Source organism: Polypterus senegalus, chromosome 7 (assembly GCF_016835505.1).
Source record: "Polypterus senegalus isolate Bchr_013 chromosome 7, ASM1683550v1, whole genome shotgun sequence".
In the NCBI taxonomy this organism is placed as follows: Eukaryota; Metazoa; Chordata; class Cladistia; order Polypteriformes; family Polypteridae; genus Polypterus; species Polypterus senegalus.
The window spans coordinates 156,253,722-156,274,487 of NC_053160.1; the positions used below are offsets into that span (position 1 = coordinate 156,253,722).

The 20,766-nt window shown below is 41.8% G+C and overlaps 1 protein-coding gene across 2 annotated transcripts in view; it reads right to left on the bottom strand.

Moving 5' to 3' along the window:
- Positions 1–20,766, bottom strand: part of epb41l4a (erythrocyte membrane protein band 4.1 like 4A) — a 486,901-nt gene that overhangs the window by 123,978 nt on the left and 342,157 nt on the right. For both annotated transcript variants that reach the window (XM_039759425.1, XM_039759424.1), the window contains exon 11: positions 13,014–13,105. In XM_039759425.1, the coding sequence (XP_039615359.1) occupies positions 13,014–13,105 (92 nt within the window). The remainder of the gene's footprint in view (positions 1–13,013; positions 13,106–20,766) is intronic.

Genomic DNA, 20,766 nt, shown 5'->3' on the forward strand with positions numbered 1-20,766 from the left:
AATCCAACCAATTTGGTGTTGCAAGTAATCAGTATTGAGCAGTCACATGCATTCAAATCAGCAAAATTATAAGGGGACCCACATTTTTGCACAGCCAGTTTTTCACATTTGATTTAATTTCATACAACTAAATACTAAAACTCTTTGTTCGGAAAACACCGCAGTACTCAGATGTTCCTAGGAAATGAAAGACATACCACTGTTATCTTTGTTGAAAGTAGAGTAAATTATGCAGGCTGAGAGGAGTTCCCAAACTTTTTCATATGACTATCTCATTATGTACAAGTATATGCAAATATTCCAAACTCTGAAAATATCAGAAAAACGCCTGGGCCTAGGCATTTCCAATTAAGGTTCTCGACACGTAGCGTATTTAATGAAAATCTGTATTAGCAAACATTGTTTCTCTGTGACCGCTAATCTTCCACTCAGGTAAGCCATATAGCAGCTTCTGTGAAGAAAGTTCTTTCACATTAAATTTAAACTGATCGCCTCTTTTTGCAGGGTGGAGCATGGAGTATTTATGAGGCTTTTGAAATTGTGTCTGTTTACATCTTATTGAGTGACAGTGGGCTCAATAGAAGAAGACTGAGGAGGACTCCACTGCTGAAAGATAAACATAAAAAGCTACTCTGGAATCCGCTAAAATGCACACTGACAAGCCACCATGCTTCAGGGAGAGTGTCCTTTGGACCAATGAGACAAAACTGGAGCTTTTTGGCCAAGTCACATCAGCTCTGCGTCCACAGATGAAAAAATGAAGCTTTCAAAGAAAAGCTACTGTAAAACACGGAGGAGACTCTCTTATGTTGAGTGCTGCTTTGCTGTGTCTGGCATGGGGTGCATTGAGTCTGTAAAGGGAACAATGAAATCAATGAAAGACTATCAAGACATTCTGGAGCGAAACGTACTGCCCAGTATCAGAAACCTCTGCCTCAGTCGCAGGTCATGGATCCTCCAAAAGGATAATGATGCAAAACACACAATTACAAGTGCCCAAGAATGGCTAAGAACAAAACAAAGAAACAATTCTGAAGTGGCCTTCTATGAGCCATGACTTGATCTCTAACAAACATCTATGGAAAGAACATGCCGTTTGGAGAAGGCCCCCCTTTAAGATGGAATCTGCTAAAATGCACATTGACAAGCCACAATGCTTCTGGCAGAATGCCCTTTGGATAGATGAGACAAAACTGGAGCTTTTAGGCCAAGTCACATCAGCGCTACATCCACAGATGAAAAAACAAAGCTTTCAAAGAAAAGTTACTGTGAAACATGGAGGAGACTTGGCTATGTTGTGGAGCTGCTTTGCTATGGAAAGAACTGAAAAATGCCGTCTGCTGAAGGCCCCCCTTTCAAACCTGACCCATCTGAGGAGGTTTCTCAGGACGAGTGGGCCTAACTACCTGTTGACAGGGGCAGAAGTCTCATTGAGAGCTCCAGGAATCGCATGTTTGCCGAAATTGAGGTGGTGCAACAAATAAGGGTGCCATCATTTCTGTCAATGCTATTTTCATTAGTGTTATTATTTGAAATGTTGTGTTGAATCAAAACTCTGGAGCAAAGTCTGGTTTTTATTAAATATGGATGGTTTTAAATAAAAAGTTTTATTACACATAATTACCTTTACAAAGGCTTCTTTATAGTACTGGCACAAGCACAATACAAAAAAAAAAAAAACAAAACAAACAACTACTCTCTTCTTCTCTTTTCCTCCACTCCTCACAGACAAGTTTTGACTCCAACTCGCCAGAGTGAGGCAGAGCGACTCCTTTAATTCAAGACCTGGGAGTAGTTCCTGTGGTAGAGCATATCCCGTTGGAAGTACTTCCTGGTCAAGTGGAAGTCCCTGAAGGCAGGGATCATAAATCCCTGCAGCACCTTTAGGTGGTACCAATGGAACCCAATATGGCTGCTCCACTATACTACAGTTCCCAGCATGTCCTGAGGGTGTCCATTTGGGTACCGAGGCCAGGGGATGCTGCCTTCTAGCGTCCTCCCAGATCACTCCATTATGTTTTCCTTCGAGCCGGGTGAGGGACCTTAGTTTATTCATCCCTGTTGGGATGCTGACAAACCCCTCAAATTATTGGCTCCTCATGCCAACCTTATCACAAAGGCAGAAAATGTCCTGCCTTTTCTTTCTCCTGCCCTCTCAATCAGGTAATGGACTCGGACCCATCCTGGCAGGAATGTCAGGCCATGCATGCCGTCTATTACACATCCTTGGTAGTTTCCCTTTTCCCTGTTATTTTATAATTGTAGTAAGCTTGTTTGAAAATATTTAATTTCAGGCATAGACAGTTGGCACAGTGGCAGTCTCCTTCTTTGTGCAGTTTGCATGCTCTCCCATTATCTGAGATCATTACTCTGTTTTTGACTACCACATTCCAAAGCTATGCAGGATTGATAACTGGCAATTTTAAACTTGCCAGATATTTGAGGGTAAATGTGTAAGTGGATGCCCACCATGAACCCAGTACTGCCACGAAAGACTCTGGTCCCAGGTACCTTAAATTTAGCAGGCTTGGTAATGTTCTGCTACATTCTGTACAGTGGATTGTGAAAGTATTCAGACTCATTCACATTATTCCCATTTTATTATGTTGCAGCCCTGTGCTAAAATCATTTGCTATAAATTCATTTCTCCCCACATCAAGCAACACTCAATACCTAAGATCTGCAAAAAGCAAAAAACAGTATTTTAGACATTTTTGCAAATTTATTTATAAAAATCACATTGACACAAGTAGCCAGACCCCTTACTCAGTACTTAGTTTAAGCCCTTTAGTAGCGATCACTGTCTGAAGTCTTCCTGGGTATGACGCAACAAGCTTTGCACTCCTGCTATTATCCTCTGCACAACCTCTCAGGATTGGTCAGGTTGTATGGAGACCACCGATGGATGGCTATTTTCAGGCCTCAAATCCTGGCTGTGGCTGGGCAACACAAGGAAACTCCCAGAGTTGTAGGGTCATTGAAACTTTCATCCCAGTTTGAGGTCCGAAGTGGTAAGAAGCAGCTTTTCATTAAAGATTTCTCTGTGCTTTGCTCTGCTCAGCTTTTCTTCAGAGTTATTACATCTCCCAGTTTCTGCTACTGATAAACAGCCACACGGCATGAACAGGTAATGAGGGGTGCCTGGTCTCCTCCAGATATGATGCTAAACTTAGTTACATCAGACCAGAATCTTGTTTCTCACAGAATCTCAGTGCCCGTCAGATGCCACATTACAAGCTCTAGGTGGTCTTTAATCAAGGAGAGGCATTTCTAATGCCACTCTTCATAAATCTCAAATTGGTGGAATACTGCAGAGAAGGTTTCTCCCAACACCACACTGGTTCTCTGGAGCTCAGACAGAGTGCCCATCAGGTTCTTAGTCACCTCTCTTACCATGGCCCTCCTCCCAAGATTACCCAGTTTGGCTCCACAAAATGTCATAGCTGTGTCACACTATTTCCATTCAAGATTTATGAAGGCAACTGTACTCTTGGAAACATTCAATGCTGAAGACATTTTTTGTAGTCTCCCACAGATCTGCGCCTCAACTCAAACTCTAAGATCTGCAGGAAATTTCTTTGACATCACGGCTTGTTTTTTTTTTGCTCTGATCCACATTATCAACCTTGGGACATTTTAAAGACAGTTGCGTGCCTTTCCTAATCATATCCAAACAAATGAACCGACCACAGGTGGACTCCAAACAAAGTCTAGAAACATCTCAACAATGACCAATAGAATGGGATGCATGTGAGCCAAGTCTCAAGTGTCATAGCAAAGGGTCTGAACTGAAGTGTGTGATATGTCAGTTTTTTATTTTTAATATATTTGCGGACATGTCTAAAATTCTGTTTTCACTTCTCATTTTGAAGTATTGAGTGTTGCTTGATAAAGGCAAAAATGAATTTAAATGATTTTAGCACAAGGCCGCAACATAACAAAATGTAGAAAAAGAGCAGAGGTCTGAATATTTCCTGATTCCACTGTACATCCCTGGCAACAGTAAGATTATTTTAATAATAATATTTAATGTTAAAGGAGGCTGCTAATAAAAATGTCTATATATTGTCATATACATGTGCATTGGAGTCAGCTTTAAGGCTCTGGTGGTGGTAAGTCCTCAGCAATCCACAGGTAGGTGCTGTACGCTAACACTTCATCTCTTCCTCCCTTCTCCAGACCGCTTGATTGATCACCCTACCACCCTTGATGTCACTTCCAGTGTTCATCCTCCTGGACCTGCCTCTTCCTGCCTGGTCTGCATTTAACCAGAAGTGTTACCATCAGTTTATTCTCAGATCCATGTCTATAGAGACTATTTTGCTGAAAAGCCTTTATTATTATTTGTATTTACAATATACAGGGTGGTGGTGTCACCACAAACCTTCATCTTGTCTTTTTCGCCTTTTACAGTGGCGTAGTTGGCAGGATTATGAAGCTTCGCAAGATAAGCGATTTACAGGATATCATGACAACTATGCAGGCCATGGCGGTGGAGTTACAAGCACTCAAAATCCAGGCTGACGGACAGCAAAAGTGACGTTAGAGGTGGAAAGGTTGTTAATTGTCTGGTCTACAGAGGGGAAAAGAGAAGAGGTACTAGTGTGGATGGGTGAGGAATCACCACCATCAGAGCCTTTAAGCTGTCCCCAGTGTGCACATGTGTGACAATATATTTTATACACTGTATATATAATATATATATATATACTGTATATCTATCTATCTTTCTATATATCTATACTGTATATCTATCTATGTATATATATATATATATATATATATCTGTACAACTGTCTATTATAAAAAAAAAACTTGGGATAAGACTTTTTCCCAGGGACAAGACGTGATCTTAAAGAGACAGAGACATAGAGAGATAGACACACTTTCACTTCCCACGAACCGGACAAGTCACGTCATACTTACAACCTTCAGACGCAAGTCCCATGACACATGCACAGTAGGTTAAAGATAATGGAAGTAGGAAAACTCAAAAGTCTCCAAAAATGACAGTAAAGATTGCAGTAGCGAAAACAATCTGAAAATATTACTCAGGGAAATAATGGAACAGCAAAAAGAGATCGATTATTCAGGTGCTGTAGAGGCTTGTAAACGTTCGATGCTCTGCACAAAATGCAGATCACGCGGCACGGCAGCAGCAGCAAGCCAACAGCTTCTCAAGCAAAGAGGAGATGAAAAAAACACCTGTTACTTGTTTCCCAGTGTATCACCGTTTAAGTGGGGTTTTGGAGGAGCGGCCGCATCTCCTTGGGGTGCACTAGGCCCTCCTCTACACAACGGCACCTACCGCTTGCAGGGGGGGTTAGAATAGGCGAGTGAATTGCACGCAAATTGCAGCTGCTTGCGCAAAGACAGAGAGAGAGAGGTTAGGAGCACACGCTGATGCAGCGTAATGCCGCACCTACCACACGACAAATCAACTCAGGATCCCAGATTAAGGCCGAGTGCAGCCATGCAACGGGTGACACCTCAGCACCACACCAGTTCAGAAGGAGTGGAACAGTGTGATGTTTTTTATGGTGGCAAGAGTGCCAATTCTGCCACCAACCCCCAAGTTGGAGGGCCTACATGCAAGGCTGGATGCAGATTAACGTCATACCCAGGACAGAGCAATTGCAGGATAAGGGCCTTGCTCAAGGGACCATGGAGCAGAGTCCTTTTTGGCATTTAAGGGATTCAAACCGGCAACCTTCTGACTGCCAGTGCAGATCCCTGGCCTCAGAGCCACCACTCCACCTGCTCGAGCAAAGAGGAGTTAAAAAACATGTATTTGGTTCCCATTTAATCACTGTTTAAGAGGGGTTTCGGAGAAGCGGCCACTGGCAGGGGAGGAAAGGGGTTGGCGAGCAAAGTGAGTAGGTGGCGAAGCCCCCTAGTATACACACAAATACATATATATTTATAAATCATAATAACTTTTTACCACTATATACTGTACACATATTGCATTTAATTTCTTATATTCCAAAAAAATTTTTTTGTTTTTTCATTACAAAGATAAGCAATAAAGAAATTATGAAAATGACATAAAAAGTGTCCCAAAAATGAAATATTGGCTGTGACCCGCTGCTTCTGGAGTTAGTAATGCTGCTCACAGTCTTGACTCTAAGTGGACAATGCTTGTGTGGAGTCGGCCTGCTCTGTCCGTGGCTCTGTGGGATATCAAAGATTCAAAGACATGCAGACCAGGGTGAATGTTGGCTCTAAGCTAACCCACTGTGGACGGGTGTGAGTTTTACGTAAGGCTGGTGCCTCACTCAGGATGGGTTCTTGCTTTGTGACCTCGAATTAAGGAAGAAAACGGATGGGTAGACAAAAAGTGTAAAGGTTTCCTTTGTCCCACACACACGCCTATAAATTAACGTCAATAATAACTGGACTGCTTTAGTAAATTCAGACATTTGTGATTACTTTCCTGTCAATACTGCTTACATTATATTCCCCTGAACTGGACAGCACACCAGGGTTCAGAGTATGACTCGATCACAAAGCAATTTCATGGCTATAATGAGAAATTTGCATTAATGCACTTAATCTGGGAAAGAGGCTAGGAATGCCTGTGACATTTAAAATGCAATTAAAAAAAAACAGAATATGAAATACGATTCCGTGGTATTGACCTTGCGATTTAAAATGAAAATACAGCACGCCAGGGTGCAAATTAAATAAAGAGGTTTCCTATTCACTTTTAAATAGGCTTTTGCTAAGATTTCAGAAATAAAGTAGCTTTCTGTCAGGGCACTCCAGTTTTTCTTTCACACACCCCAATGACAGGCTTGCTAGAGTAGTACAAGACTCTAAATTAGGGGTGCCCAATGCGTCGATCGTGATCGACTGGTAGATCGCAAAGGTAGTGCAGGTCGATCGCATTGCATTCAAAAAAAATTTTTTTAAACGTTAGTCGATCATATATATCCTCCTATGGCATTTGCCACTTGATTGACATACAGGGCAGCCAGTCTGAGATCTCTTTTCTTCTAACACACTGGTCATCTTTCACGCACGATCAAACGTGCGAGCTACTGCAAAACTCTGGGTATCTAAGTGATCTAGTTAGCCTTCCAATATACAGTATATCAACTAAAGAAGGGATTTAAAAAAAAAATGTTTGGAGAGGGTATGGGCTGGATGTGGAATTGGAAAAGGATTTTTTTTTCTCACAATGTCACAATCGAAGTGCGTTTGTCTGATCTGTCAATCTATCATTGCTATTCCCAAAATGTGGAAAGGCACTTTCAAAATGCTCATAAAAACTACGAAACTGACCTCCTTCCGAAAAGTGATCTGAGAAAGAGAAAGGAGAGGGAACTAAAATCGCAGTTAATCGGACAGCCGTCATTGTTCACTCGGCTGAATTCAAAAGCTCCTTGACTGCATTATTCAGCTCTACTTATTTATGCGAGTCAGCCTTTTCCCACATGATGATTATTAAATCCAAATACTGTACTGTAATTACCATAAATGTATTGAATTGTTATTGTGCCATAAAGGTTATTCAGTTATGCAAGGTACAACAACATACAGTATAATTTATGTATAAAGTATACTCAGTATATATATTGTGGTGGATTGCCGGCATTTTACTCCGGCCCTCAACCCCAGGCCGCCAGGAGGAGCTCTCCCGACAGCATGATCATGCCCCGAGTTCCAGCAGGGCATCACGGACTATGTAGTGTTTGTACACAGCCCTGCTGAATCCTTTGGGGGCCACCAGGCATTGCTGTAAGGGGGCTCATAGGCTCTCATGTGCCCTATGACCCGGGAGTGCGTCACGGTCACGTGACAGGAAGAAACAACGTGCTCCCGGGTTGAAGAAAAGGACTATTTACCCTGACCCGGAAGGAATAAGGACTTGTGGACTGTTGGGCAGGAACACCTCCGGGTCAGGGAGTATAAAAGGACTGTGGGAGCTCCCAGACGGGGAGCTGAGCTGGGTGGTAGGAGGGCAACACGTCTGGGAGTGGAGGATTGTGATTTATTGGTTTATTGTATTGTTTATGAATATAGTGGAGTGGAGGGTGCTTGGTGCACATTATTATAATAAATATAATTATTGTGGCAATTTTACCAGGTGTTTGGCCTGGTACCTGAGGGTTCAAGGGAGCACTACTGCCCCCTACTGCGACAATATATATCATTTATATCATTTACATTCATATATCATTTTTAATGTAGGTAGATCATTTCGACCTGGTCATTTTAAAAGTAGCTTGCAAGCCAAAAAAGTCTGCGCACCCCTGTTCTAAATGGTCCTAATATGAGGAAGTGTGGATGTGTCGACTGGGATGTCATTCCAAGCTGGCTCCTGCCTTGGGCCTGATGCTGCAAGAATAGGCTCCAGCATTTCATGCCTGGATTATGAACTGGATTATGCAGGCTTGAAAATGGATACATAGACTTGCTGCCCTGAAAGGTGACTTTTGACTACAAGTCATCTGTAATGTTTTTACAAATCAGCAGTTAAAGTACAGAATCTTGTTCAATAAGATGTAAAATGACAGAAATTCAAAAGCCTCATAAATACTTCATGCTCCACCATGTTAAAAGAGGCAATCAGTTTAAATTTAATGTGAAAAAGCTTTCTTCACAGAAGATGCTATGTGGCTTACCTGAGTGGAAGATTAGCGGTCACAGAGAAACAATGTCTGCTACTACAAATTTTAAGTAAATATACCTTTGTTACTACGAGTTGAGCACCCTAATCCAAAATGCCTAGTTTTTTGAATTTCAGAATATTTGCATATACATAATGAAATATCTTGGGGATGGAACCCAAGTCTAAACACAAACATTATTTATGTTTAATATACAACTTATACACAATATCTGAAGGTAATTTTACACAATTATTTTAATAATTCTGTGCATGAAGCAAAAGTTGTGCACAGCAGCATCAGCAGAATATCAATTTCTTCTTCTTTCGGCTGCTCCTGTTAGGGGCTGCCACAGCGGATCATCTTCTTCCATATCTTCCTGTCCTCTCCATCTTGTTCTATTACACCCATCACCTGCATGTCCTCTCTCACCACATCCATAAACCTTCTCTTAGGCCTTCCTCTTTTCCTTTTCCTCTTGCAACTCTATCTTTAACATCCTTCTCCCAGTATACCCAGCATCTCTCCTCTTCACATGTCCAAACCAACGCAATCTCGCCTCTCTGACTTTGTCTCCCAACCGTCCAACCTGAGCTGACCCTCCAATGTACTCATTTCTAATCCTGTCCATCCTCGTCACGCCCAATGCAAATCTTAGCATCTTTAACTCTGCCACCTCCAGCTCTGTCTCCTGTTTTTTGATCAGTGCCACCATCTCCAACTCATATAACATAGCTGGCCTCACTACTGCCCTTTCACTCTTGCTGATACCTGTCTGTCACCAATCACTCCTGACACTCTTCTCCACCCATTCCACCCTGCCTGCACTCTCTTTTTCACCTCTCTTCCATAATCCCCGTAACTCTGTACTATTGATCCCAAGTATTTAATCTCATCCACCTTCGCCAACTCTACTCTACTCCCTTCATCCTCACCATTCCTCTGACCTCCCTCTCATTTACACACATGTATTCTGTCTTGGTGGTTCTACTGACCTTCATTCCTCTCCTCTCTAGAGCAGATCTCCACCTCTCCAGGGTCTCCTCAACCTGCTCCCTACTATCGCTACAGATCACAATGTCATCAGCAAACATCATGGTCCACGGGGGCTCCTGTCTAGTTTCATCTGTCAACCTGTCCATCACCACTGCAAATAAGAATGAGCTCAGAGCCGATCCCTATTAACAACAAACACCGGCAGGCTTTCAGTCTCCACCTGTGATGCTGTGCTTTGATTAAATGGCTGCTGTACACAGGGAATAAGCAAAAACACAGTCAGTAATGTGCACAGTTCTGGCGATGGTGATGGTTGATGACAACAGAGCGTCAGACCCTATGTTCCCTCTAAGCTGCGTCACTTTTGAATCATGCTGCTCCCTCCCTGTTATGTGCATCAGTTCGGAAGTGCCGCACACCTGTTATTGCGCTTTGGTAATGCACCCACAGCTCCCAAAACACCAACAGGGACCCAGAACCATAATCATTGTTCATGTGTTGGTGGGACACTTGAAATTTACACGGGAACTGAAGAAATCAACACTGGCTCAGGGTCTGTCCTGGAGTGTAAGATTATCATATTTTGAAATTACTGACTGCTTAAATTTATTTTTAATTTCGCTGAAACAAACTGAATTTACAGGATTTTAACTACAGGGATAATTAACATTGTAAGCATGCTTTCTTGTACATTCTTCTGCATCTGTTTCATTTGGTTTATAACTTCATGGCAGAGGGAATGGAAGTATGCCACAGAATCAGAGGCTGTTTCAATTAGTTCATAACTTCAAAATCGGAAAAGAGTGCTCACGCCTCGGGATTACAAGCTGTTTCAATTAGTTTATATTTTGGGAAAGGAAAGCAGTATGAAGACTGTAAAAAGAGCACAGAATTTGAGCAGAGAATCATCATAAGGGCTGCCGCCCAACTGAATGTGTGCAATATATATTCCGAAGCCGGATGTGAAATTTTAACATAAATATCGCTCGTTTTAGGGATAAGACAAGGCGACAGAAGTAGGACATTATAGAAAGTGATGCAAGTGATCGAGACACAAGACCATCTGATCTGGACGTCAGAGAACGTATCATAGGCATGACATCAATTGCTAAATCAAAAAGCCACCCAGGACAACATTCACGCTTGACAATTCTGATTTTAAGTAAGCTTTTCTAAGTCTATATCTAGACTTTTGCTAACTGTTTTATTTTCAATTATACTTTTCTTTTATTGGTATTATTGTACTTTAACAAGCTGTGTAAACCTGTGCTGTAAAAAGCCTGGGGTCCTAGAAACTATTGAAATCGTCAAAAAAAAAAAAAGTCAGGTAATTAGAAGGAACTACTCTGGGTATCTCTCTCCAGGAGGATTCATTTTGCCTATGTGCTAGCATCGCTTGTGCATTAGTGGCCAAGTGACTTTGTCTTTCTTTAGAAGTTTCATTTTGCTGACCTCGCATGTGTATCCTCGGGGGTGGAGCTCTTACCCCGACTCCACCTCTCACTTCCAGGCTGGACAGACAGACAAACACACTTCCATGCATAAACGTTTATATATACAAAGAATGCCATGCTTCTTTTACATTCTCTTGATTGAGTAAAAAAGTAAATAAAAGTAAATATTGGCACACCTAGTATAGGAAAATTGCTGCTTTCTTGCCCACTGGGCTATTAAGGTTGAGATGTCGCACCTCAATATGAAGAAACTGAAGTAGAAATAAGACATTGTTTGGTAGGCACATAACCAAAAAAGTGTTGAACCTTAGTGTGTTGCGAGGACACCCATATGTTTGGTAGAGCTGGTGATAGGGAGTCCCTACATAGAGTCCTAACAGTGGCAGATATTTGGCATCACTCTTATACAAACTTCTGTGGAGGGGATTCTATATGGAATATTGTGACGTGACTGGCAGATATTGGGCACCAAAATAGTCATTGTCTGGTGTGAAGGACGGCCGGGATTTGTTTTATCACAGTATAGATCTCTGTGTATGTTAATGTTAAGGTGCGGGAGTAGACCAACCTAGTAAACGGACTTGGTAAGTGTCATAAATCCAATAATACTATAGGTCCCCACATGGGCAAATGAGGTCAGGTGTGGAATTGTCCACAGAGAGTGAGTGTCATGTTGGTGCTCAAAACGTTTTTTTAGGTGTGACACTGTGCTGGAGTCAATGAACCACCCAGCAGTTAATGACTTAGGAGACAGAGACACTCCACCAATCTGGGCTTTATGACAGAGTGGCCAAACAGCAGCTTCTCCTTAGTAAAGGACATATGAAAGCCTGCTTGGATTTCAAACACTGAAACAGCTATCAAGCTTTGAGAAACAAGATCGTTTGGCCAGATGAAACCAAAATCACCATCATGTTTGGAGGAAACTAGGCACCACTCATCAGCTGCCAAATACCATTTCAACAGTGGACCATTATATTGCAGGATTATTTTTCAGTGGCAGGGACTGGGAGACTAGAGTGGGTTAAGAGAAAACTGAATGGAGTGAAGTGAGATATCCCAAATGAAAACCTGGTCCTAAGCATTCCAGACCTCAGATTGTGCCAGAGGTTCACTTTCCAAAAGGATACAAAGCAAAGAAAACACAGGAGTGGCATGGGGACAACTCTGGGAATGTCCATGAGTTGCCCAGTCAGGATCTGGACTTGAATCCAATCCAATATCTCTGGATCGATCTGAAAAGAGCTGTGCACTGGTGGTCTCCATCTAACTTGACACAGCTTGAGGATCTGCAGAGAAGAATGACTAAAAATCCCCAAATCCAGGTGTTGCGTCAGGCCCAACAAGACTCCAGGCTGGAATTGCTGCCTAAGGGTCTTCAAAAGAAGGACTGAGCCAAGCGTCTGAAAACCTGTGTCAATGTGATATTGCAGTTTTTGATTTTTAACAGATTTGCAAAAAATTCCTAAATTCTCATTTTCTCTTTGTCATTCTGGGGTGTTTTTGTGTTGCTTGATTTAAGTGAATTTAAATGATTTTTAACACAAGTCTGTAACATAGCAAGGAGTCTGAATACTTTTTGAATGCACAGTACATAGCGTTACACACGGACGTATTTTGTGTTGTGATTGTTTTTCATTTCAAAGGCTGAAAACAGTTGATTAAAACTACATTAAGGTACAGACAAAAAATGTGAATTAAAAGAGCAGTAGCTCACAGAGTGTTTGCTGCTACAGTATGTTATGTAAGTGCTTAGAAATAAATCAGAAAAATCCTCGGAGAGCGCTTAAGGCCACCTTTCACAAAAAAAGAAGAAAAAAAATGAGTCCTTAATAACATAAACATAGGAAACTATACTTGATTCCCTTGAGGATAATCAGCGCTGCTGGCATTTTGAATAGCAGCCGAGATTAATTAAAAATGTTGTGGCAACTTTCAGTTTACTTACCTAAAAAATGTATGGTACTCCACGCAGCACTTCCAGAGGTGTTTACAAGCAATTTTATTAGGTGCTTCAAAAAAGAAGGATGTCTCATTGCACTGAAAAACAAAACAAAGTTGTTTTTTTAAAAACATACCGTGTATGTGAGCGTCTACAGTAGATACAAATGACACCACTGGAGGTCTGAAGTCCTGAAGAAAAGGAGGTCTGGGAGGTGGGCCTGGGATCCTGGCAAAAAATGCTGCCATTCCAAAAGGGCAGGTGGCTCGGTGGGCTGTTTTATAAGCTTGACCCACTTATGGCACAGCAACCCTCAGGTCTGTAGTGGTCTCGGGGGCACTAGAGAACAACCTGACTTGGTGTCCTCAAAAGTTTATAAACCTGTCCCCAGCCCTGTGACTTCTGAGAAAAGTGCAGCATTAGTCAGAAGATTAGGCAGAAACCCTTTGGCACCAGTAATGGGAGCATCTCTGGAACTGTAGGGAGAAAGGTCATAGAATTGGAAAGGTCCACAGGGGGCAGAAAGATTCTGTGTTCTCTCTTTTTTCATTTGTATTTTATTTTCATCCTAGGGTGTTATTATTGCTAACTTGATACACCCTTCTGTCTTGGTAATTAATCCAGGTTTGGAGGGAATCTGAGGAAGGCCCAGTGCTATAAAATATACACCAGCAGCCACTTTATTAGGTACACCTTGCTAGTACTGTGTTGGACCCCCTTTTTGCTGCAGATTTGTCAGCTGCAGAGCCAGGATGAGAATCTCCCGTTCTACCACATCCTAAAGGTGCTCTGTTGGATTGAGATCGGGTGACTGTAGAGGTCACCTGAGTACTGTGAACTCATTGTCATGTTCAAGAAACCGGCTTGAGATGATTTGAGTTTTGTGACATGGCGTGTTATCCTAATGGAAATAGCTATCTGAAGATGGGTACACACTGTGGTCATAAAGAGATGGACATGGTCAGCAACAATACTCAGGTAGACTCAGGCATTTAAACAATGCTGAATTGGTATGAAGGGGCCCAAAGTGTGCCAAGAAAATACCTCCTACCACCTTTACACCACCAGCACCAGCCTGAACCGTTAGTACAAGGCAGGATGGATCCAAGCTTTCATGTTGTTGACATTAAATTCTGACCCTACCATCCAAATGTAGCAGCAGAAATCAAGACTCATCGGACCAGGAAACATTTTTCCAATCTTCTATTGTCCACTTTTGGTGAGCCCATGTAAACTAGCCTCAGTTGCCTGTTCTTAGCTGACAGGAGTGACACCCAGTGTGGTCTCTTGCTGCTGTAGCCCATCTGCTTTAAGGTTCGACATGTGGTGTGTTCAGAGATGCTCTTCTGCATACCTCGGTTGTAATGAATGGTTATTTAAGTTTCTGTTGCCTTTTCATTAGCTTGACCCAGTCTGGCCATTCTCCTCTGGCCTTTTTCAGACTATCCTCTGTAAACCCTAGAGATGGCTGTGAGTGAAAATCCAAGTCGATCAGCAGTTTCTGAAATCCTCAGACCACCCCGTCTGGCACCAACAACCATGCCACGTCACTCAGTCACAATTCTTCCCCCATTCTGATGTTCAGTTTGAACTTCATCAGGTTGACTTGACAATGTCTACAGGCCTAAATGAATTAAGCTTCTGCCATGTGATTGGCTGATTAGATATTTGCATTAACGGGTGTACCCGTTGTATAGAATATAAATTAGTGGAAATAAGAAAATACATCAAAAACCCAAATAAATGACAGTTTTAACATACAACATGTGTTGAAAAAAAAACAATAATACAGAACTAGAATACACAGATAAATGCATCAGAATGAATGAAACTGGTGGGCTTGAGGAAGGAGATGCTCACCACTAGGATGCAAAGCGTCCAAAAGTAATGCATTTTCAAGTCTTTTGCTTACACTTCTACAATAGTTCATGATGGGAAACTGAGGTGCAATGCCAATATATACTCACTCCTTCACTTCACTTCACTTCTCCAGAGCACAGCCAGAGCGGCACACACTGAACATACAGATTTTGCCCTTGCTGCTCTGTCATTTAGCTCTAATTTAATTGTGGACACAGCAACACCAGAAAAGAGCAGAGTGTGGGGATGAATGTGTAAAAGAGGGCTGCAGTGCGCAGAAATGTCCCCGTTACGCTTTCTCTTTTACTGAAATCATGAACCATGATGCCTACAATCACTAATGCAGTGCTGAAGAAAAAGCCAAGTGAAGGGAAATAAGTTTGCAAAGCTTGCAAAGAGAAAACAAACTCACTCAGGATAACATGAAAGATGCTTGGAAAGGAATGGGAAAAATTACTGGATGCAAACAATCCTGGGCTCAGGTGCTAGAAGGGATTGTGGACAAAGCTAACACCCTGAACCAATTTTTGCCACCTTCTTTCAATGACCAGTCCTCTCACACGATCCCTACATCATCAAACTACTACTGCTTTAGCTGAAAGGCCAGTGACGAATCCTCTGACCATCACAATAGACTGTCCATAAGGAGTGAGGAGACAACTGAGGCCTCAGTCTCAGGACCAGATGAGTCAGTTCTTGAGTTTTTAAGGTCCATGCCAACCAACTTTGTGGGGTCCTCTGTCACATGTTCAGTCTGTCATTAAAGCTGCCATTACTGTGAAAAACAACCTATTTCAAAGAAGACAGGCACCTCTTCATCCAATGACTACAGACTGGAGGCACTTACATTGCAATTCATGAAGACCTTTGAGAAAGAGGTCCTGGACTATATGAGTCCTCTTGTGGTAGACCACCTGGAACCCCTGCAGTTTGCCTATAAGACAAAGATTGGAGTGAAGGATGCAATTAGCGATCAGCTCCACAAGGCTTATTCTCACTTGGACAAAGCTGGCAGCACTGTGAGGATTCTGATTTTGGTTTCTCCAGTGCCTTCAGTATCATCCAGCCATCCTTGATAAGGGGTAAACTCAAGAGATATGAAGGTGGATGAGCCTGTGATGTCCTAGATAATGAACTACCTGTCGGGCAGATCGCAGTTTGTGAGACTCAAGGACTGTGTTTCTGATACGGATGTGAGCAACACTGGAGCACCACAACGAACAGTCCTGTCTCCTTTTTTCTTTACACCTATAAATATAACACCAGGTCATGTCACTTATGGAAATTCTTAGATGATTCTGCACTTATGGGGCATATTGATAAGGGAGATGAGACAGAGGAGAAGAGTCAGGTGGAGGACTTTGTTTCTTGGTGCAGAAAGAATTGTCATCAACTTAACATCAGCAAAACCAAGGAACTGATTATTGACTTTCACTGTACCAAAAAGCCTCTATGACTGGCGACAAATTTGGGAGTGGATGTACAGGTGTTCTACTCCTTCAAATACTTGGGGATCCACATCAATGATAGGGTGAACACAGAAGAACTAAATAAGAAAGGGCAGATCAGGCTCTTTTTAGGAGACTGTGCTCCTTTAATGTGGGCAGTGACATCTTTCACATCTTCTGTAACTCTGTGATAGCCGGTGCCAATATGCTGTGGTGCGTTCTCACTTCAGGAGAGGCCCACAAAATCAACAAGCTAATTTAAAGGGCAAGCTCAGTTATAGGATGTACTCTGTACCACCTGAAGGTCATAGCAAAGGCAGAGAGAGAGAGGTTAGGAGCACACACTGATACAGTGCACTGCCGCACCCACCACACGACAGACCAACTCAGGATCCAGATTAGGACCTGAATGCAGCCATGCAACGTAGCAAAGGAGATAATTAAAACAAAACTGAGTGCCATTGTGAACAAAGCTGCAATTCCTCTCTCTGACACACCAACACTGAGGAATTTCAGCAAACAAATCGTTCAACAGAAGTTGGTCAAGAAATATGACTGGGCTCATTTATACCAACAGCAATATGCCTGCCTAATGCCTCACTGGGAATGGGAAAGCCAAGTCAGTTTATTTCCTTTCTGTCAATCTACCTATCTATATATTATATAGTGCCTTTCATATCTATCTATCTATTATATAGAGCCTCTCATATCTATCTAACTATCTATCTATCAATCTATCTGTTATATAGTGCCACTCATATGTATCTATCTATCTGTTATATAGTGCCTCTCAAATCTATCTATCTATCTATCTGTTATATAGTGCCTCTCAAATCTATCTATCTATCTATCTATTATATAGTGCCTTTCATATCTATCTATCTAATCCACACCCTCAGCCCTTATAAAGAAGATCACACATATTTATCTCATTGTTCCAGTTAAAATTTTACATGGCTTTGTTTTTCATTGTTTAGAATATAAATTACCAGGAAACAGTAGTCAAGTTTTAAATGTTACAAACTACAATATAATAAAATGCTGAAGTGTCTAGGCAACCAAAAACATGAAAGGAGAAAAAATACAAAGGTAAATGCAGATGGGAACTCCATTCCCTCCTACACCTCAAAGACACACGTGTAAGCTTTACTGACGGTGCTCCCTTAGCTCAGTATGAATGAACGGGGGTTTGAGAGGGACCTGTGCTTCCTGCCTTGAGCCATAAGCTGCTAGATGGGCTCTCGCTTGCCATGACCTCATTTTGGAAAAAAAGCAGGAGCAGGAAATGAAAGTACATTGTAGATGCTGGAAAGTCAGACATGATCAATGCAGAAAATACAAATGATATGATGTTGTCCTGGACTGGAAGCTAAATAAAAATTGCCCTGCGTCTCACTTGGAGAAGAGCTAGGTGGGAGAGATGTCAGGTCTTCAAATAACAATTATTAGAGATGGCCAGTCACAGCTTACATAACTGTCAGTATGAGTGTGTGTGATGGGAAAAATCTATGTAATCAGATACGATTAAAGATCTACTACTATAAAATGAAAAAGTTTCAAGGTACAACATGCTCACAGGGATGCAAATAATGTACAAAACATCTTACACGATTCAAAACACGGTTGTGTTTGTATGGTGCCTTTCAGAATTGATACCATTCCAAAATATCTACCAGCATATTTATTTCTTAAAGAGATAAACATCTGTGTCCACGGTTGAAGTTTCTGCTAAGGAGGTGACCTACATTGGTGTCATACAGGTTCATGTTTAGCTGTGTTTGTTGTATGTCAACACTTGTTTAAATATGACCGTGTCGCTGCTATTCAGTATCCCTCAGGGGATAAACTCTAAAACCATTGTTTTTTAAATTAGTTAGTTGCGAAGGCAGTCGACAATCAAGCAGTTAGGTGGCGTTTCCGCAATTGCTGTTTGTTTCTTTTGTTTTCTCTTTTTGCTCATCTGCATCTCGTAATCCTCTCCCAGTTTGTCCTTATCAACGAGTCTGTGTGGAGGCTGATCCTCAATCACATTTTGTCTATTGATCGGATTCTTTTTGGATTTGATAATTTATGTCTTCACAGCACTGTGTTATGGATTATTTATTGATATCTGTTTATTTGAAGAATTTTAATGTGCCACACTTTAACACTGCCTTTTAGTAAATATGCACTTGTGTGCTTCGCAGCTTCAATTTGTTTTTGTGTCCTCACTTGCCCTGCTCCATCCTTGGATACCAAGTACAAGATACCCCAAAACAGAGAGTATTGCCATGGCTGCGGGCACTTGGGGCATCACAGGGAAATTTTGAAATTTCAAAAATGTGAATAGTGTGCTGTATTCAAAATTTAACCTGTACTGCCAAATGTCGATGAAAAAGTACTGTGCAAAACTTCAGCAGATGGATGGAGAGTGTGGAAGAAAAGTAAAGTGTTTTGATATGCTTTCCATGTTAAAATATAGCATTAATCTTAAAAGAAATAGCATAAAGGGTTAATAAATGTCAGCAACCTGCTAAGGCATATCACAAAACCACATATGGGTCAAGTGAACAACAAAGACAAAGATGTGCCAGGAGCAGGGTGACGCTAGGTGCCTACGCTGATAGCAAATTGCTGTACCCACCACACTTCTGAACCACCCGGTTTGGGACCTGAGTGCAGTGGGTGACACCTCAGTACCACACTGGAACAGTATGAGGTTTTTTATGGTGGCTGGAGTGCCAATCCTGCCACCAACCCCCCGGATTTCCTTCTAAGTTGGAGGACCTGCTTGCAGGGCTGGATGCAGATTAACATCATACCAGGACGAAGCAAGTGCAGGTTAAGGGCCTTGGTCAAAGGGGCAATGGTGTAGAGTCACGTCTGGCATTTATGGGATTGATAGAATACACCAAATGTATGATTAAGAGATCATCAGATGTCCTGTAAATAATAAACCTGGACAGTTGTCACATACACAGAGTTTTAATATCTAAACTAAGAGATACTGAACAAGGACATAACAGAGAACGACTTTCACTTAGGCTTTTTGTGCTCTGTGCTAAAGCCTTTTAATTAATCAGAGGATGATATGTAAGCATTAATCAGCATTGTTATGTAAATTCAGTTATCAATAAGTATGAGCTTGTGCTTTCATTCTGTGACCATGCTCATCATGCTGTGACAGAGAGGAGCGCAGCTGACATAGATGAACAAGCTTTTCTCTTGTCTGATTACTGGCTCTAAAGGTTTTATCGATAAATTTCTGTCTTCGATTAAGAAGAATCAGATACAATTCGACAGTCCAAAGACATGCAGGTTAGGTGCATTGGCAATCCTAAATTGTCCCTAGTGTGTGCTTGGTGTGTGTGTGTCCTGCGGTGGTTCCTGCCTTGCATATCCGTGTTGTCTGGGATTGGCCACAGCAGACTCCCGTGACCCTGTGTTAGGATATAGCGGGTTGGATAATGACTGACTGACTGGTTAAGAAGTCGATTTCTACCACAATAGACAGACAGGCATGACTATTGCAGTAGGTGCCTTTCACATTATATTCAAATGCACCTAAAAATGCTAATAAGACGAAAGGACAGAACAAGCATGCTCAATGTCACAATATCAATAGAATATAAAAAATACAACATACAAGAATTAACAAAATGTATATTGTTCTAACTGGTTGAGGTATAACAGGTAACACCACCTACACAAATGGCATCCTTATGTTGCGACTCTTACACACATGGCATATAAAACCTTCTCTTGCTAACCCATTAACACAAATAACTTAACTGTTTGCCAAGACATATTTTACATGGGTACAGAGTAGTCTAATGGCCAACTTATGAAATACAAGTTTGCTCAAAGTGACTCTCCGCGACCCAATGCAAACCCCTTAACTTGTACGCTTATGTTACTTTACATACTTTACTTTACTTTGCATTTTAAGTTGTTTTTGTAAAACGAAAAGAAAAATTTACTTAATCTAGTTAAGGGTTGCAGAGGAATGGAGCCTATCCCAGGCAGTAAAAGGCAGAAGGGGATGTCAGTACTAAACACAGTGTACAGCCGTCAGTCAGTCAGTCATTTTCTAACCTCCTTCATTCTAAACAGGGTCACAGGGGATACCCCAGCCTGTCCCAGCATGCACAGGGCACAAGGCATGAACAAACACCAGTTCATCACAGGGCAAACACAAACTAGGGCCAATTTAATAATGTCAATCCACCATTGGACTGCAGAAGGAAACCCATGCAGACAAGGCGAGAACATGCAAACTCTACAGAGGAAGGACCCAGGATGCGAATCCCGGTCACCTAATTGTTACCACCGTGCCACTGTGCCGCCCTGTATTGCAGTCAGTTTGTGCTAAAGAGGAGATACCGCTAGACAAAGCTGTTAGGATGAGGGTGGTGGAATTTTGCTTTGTGTATCACTGATCGGATACCATAGGAACGTTTGTGTTGCTTCCC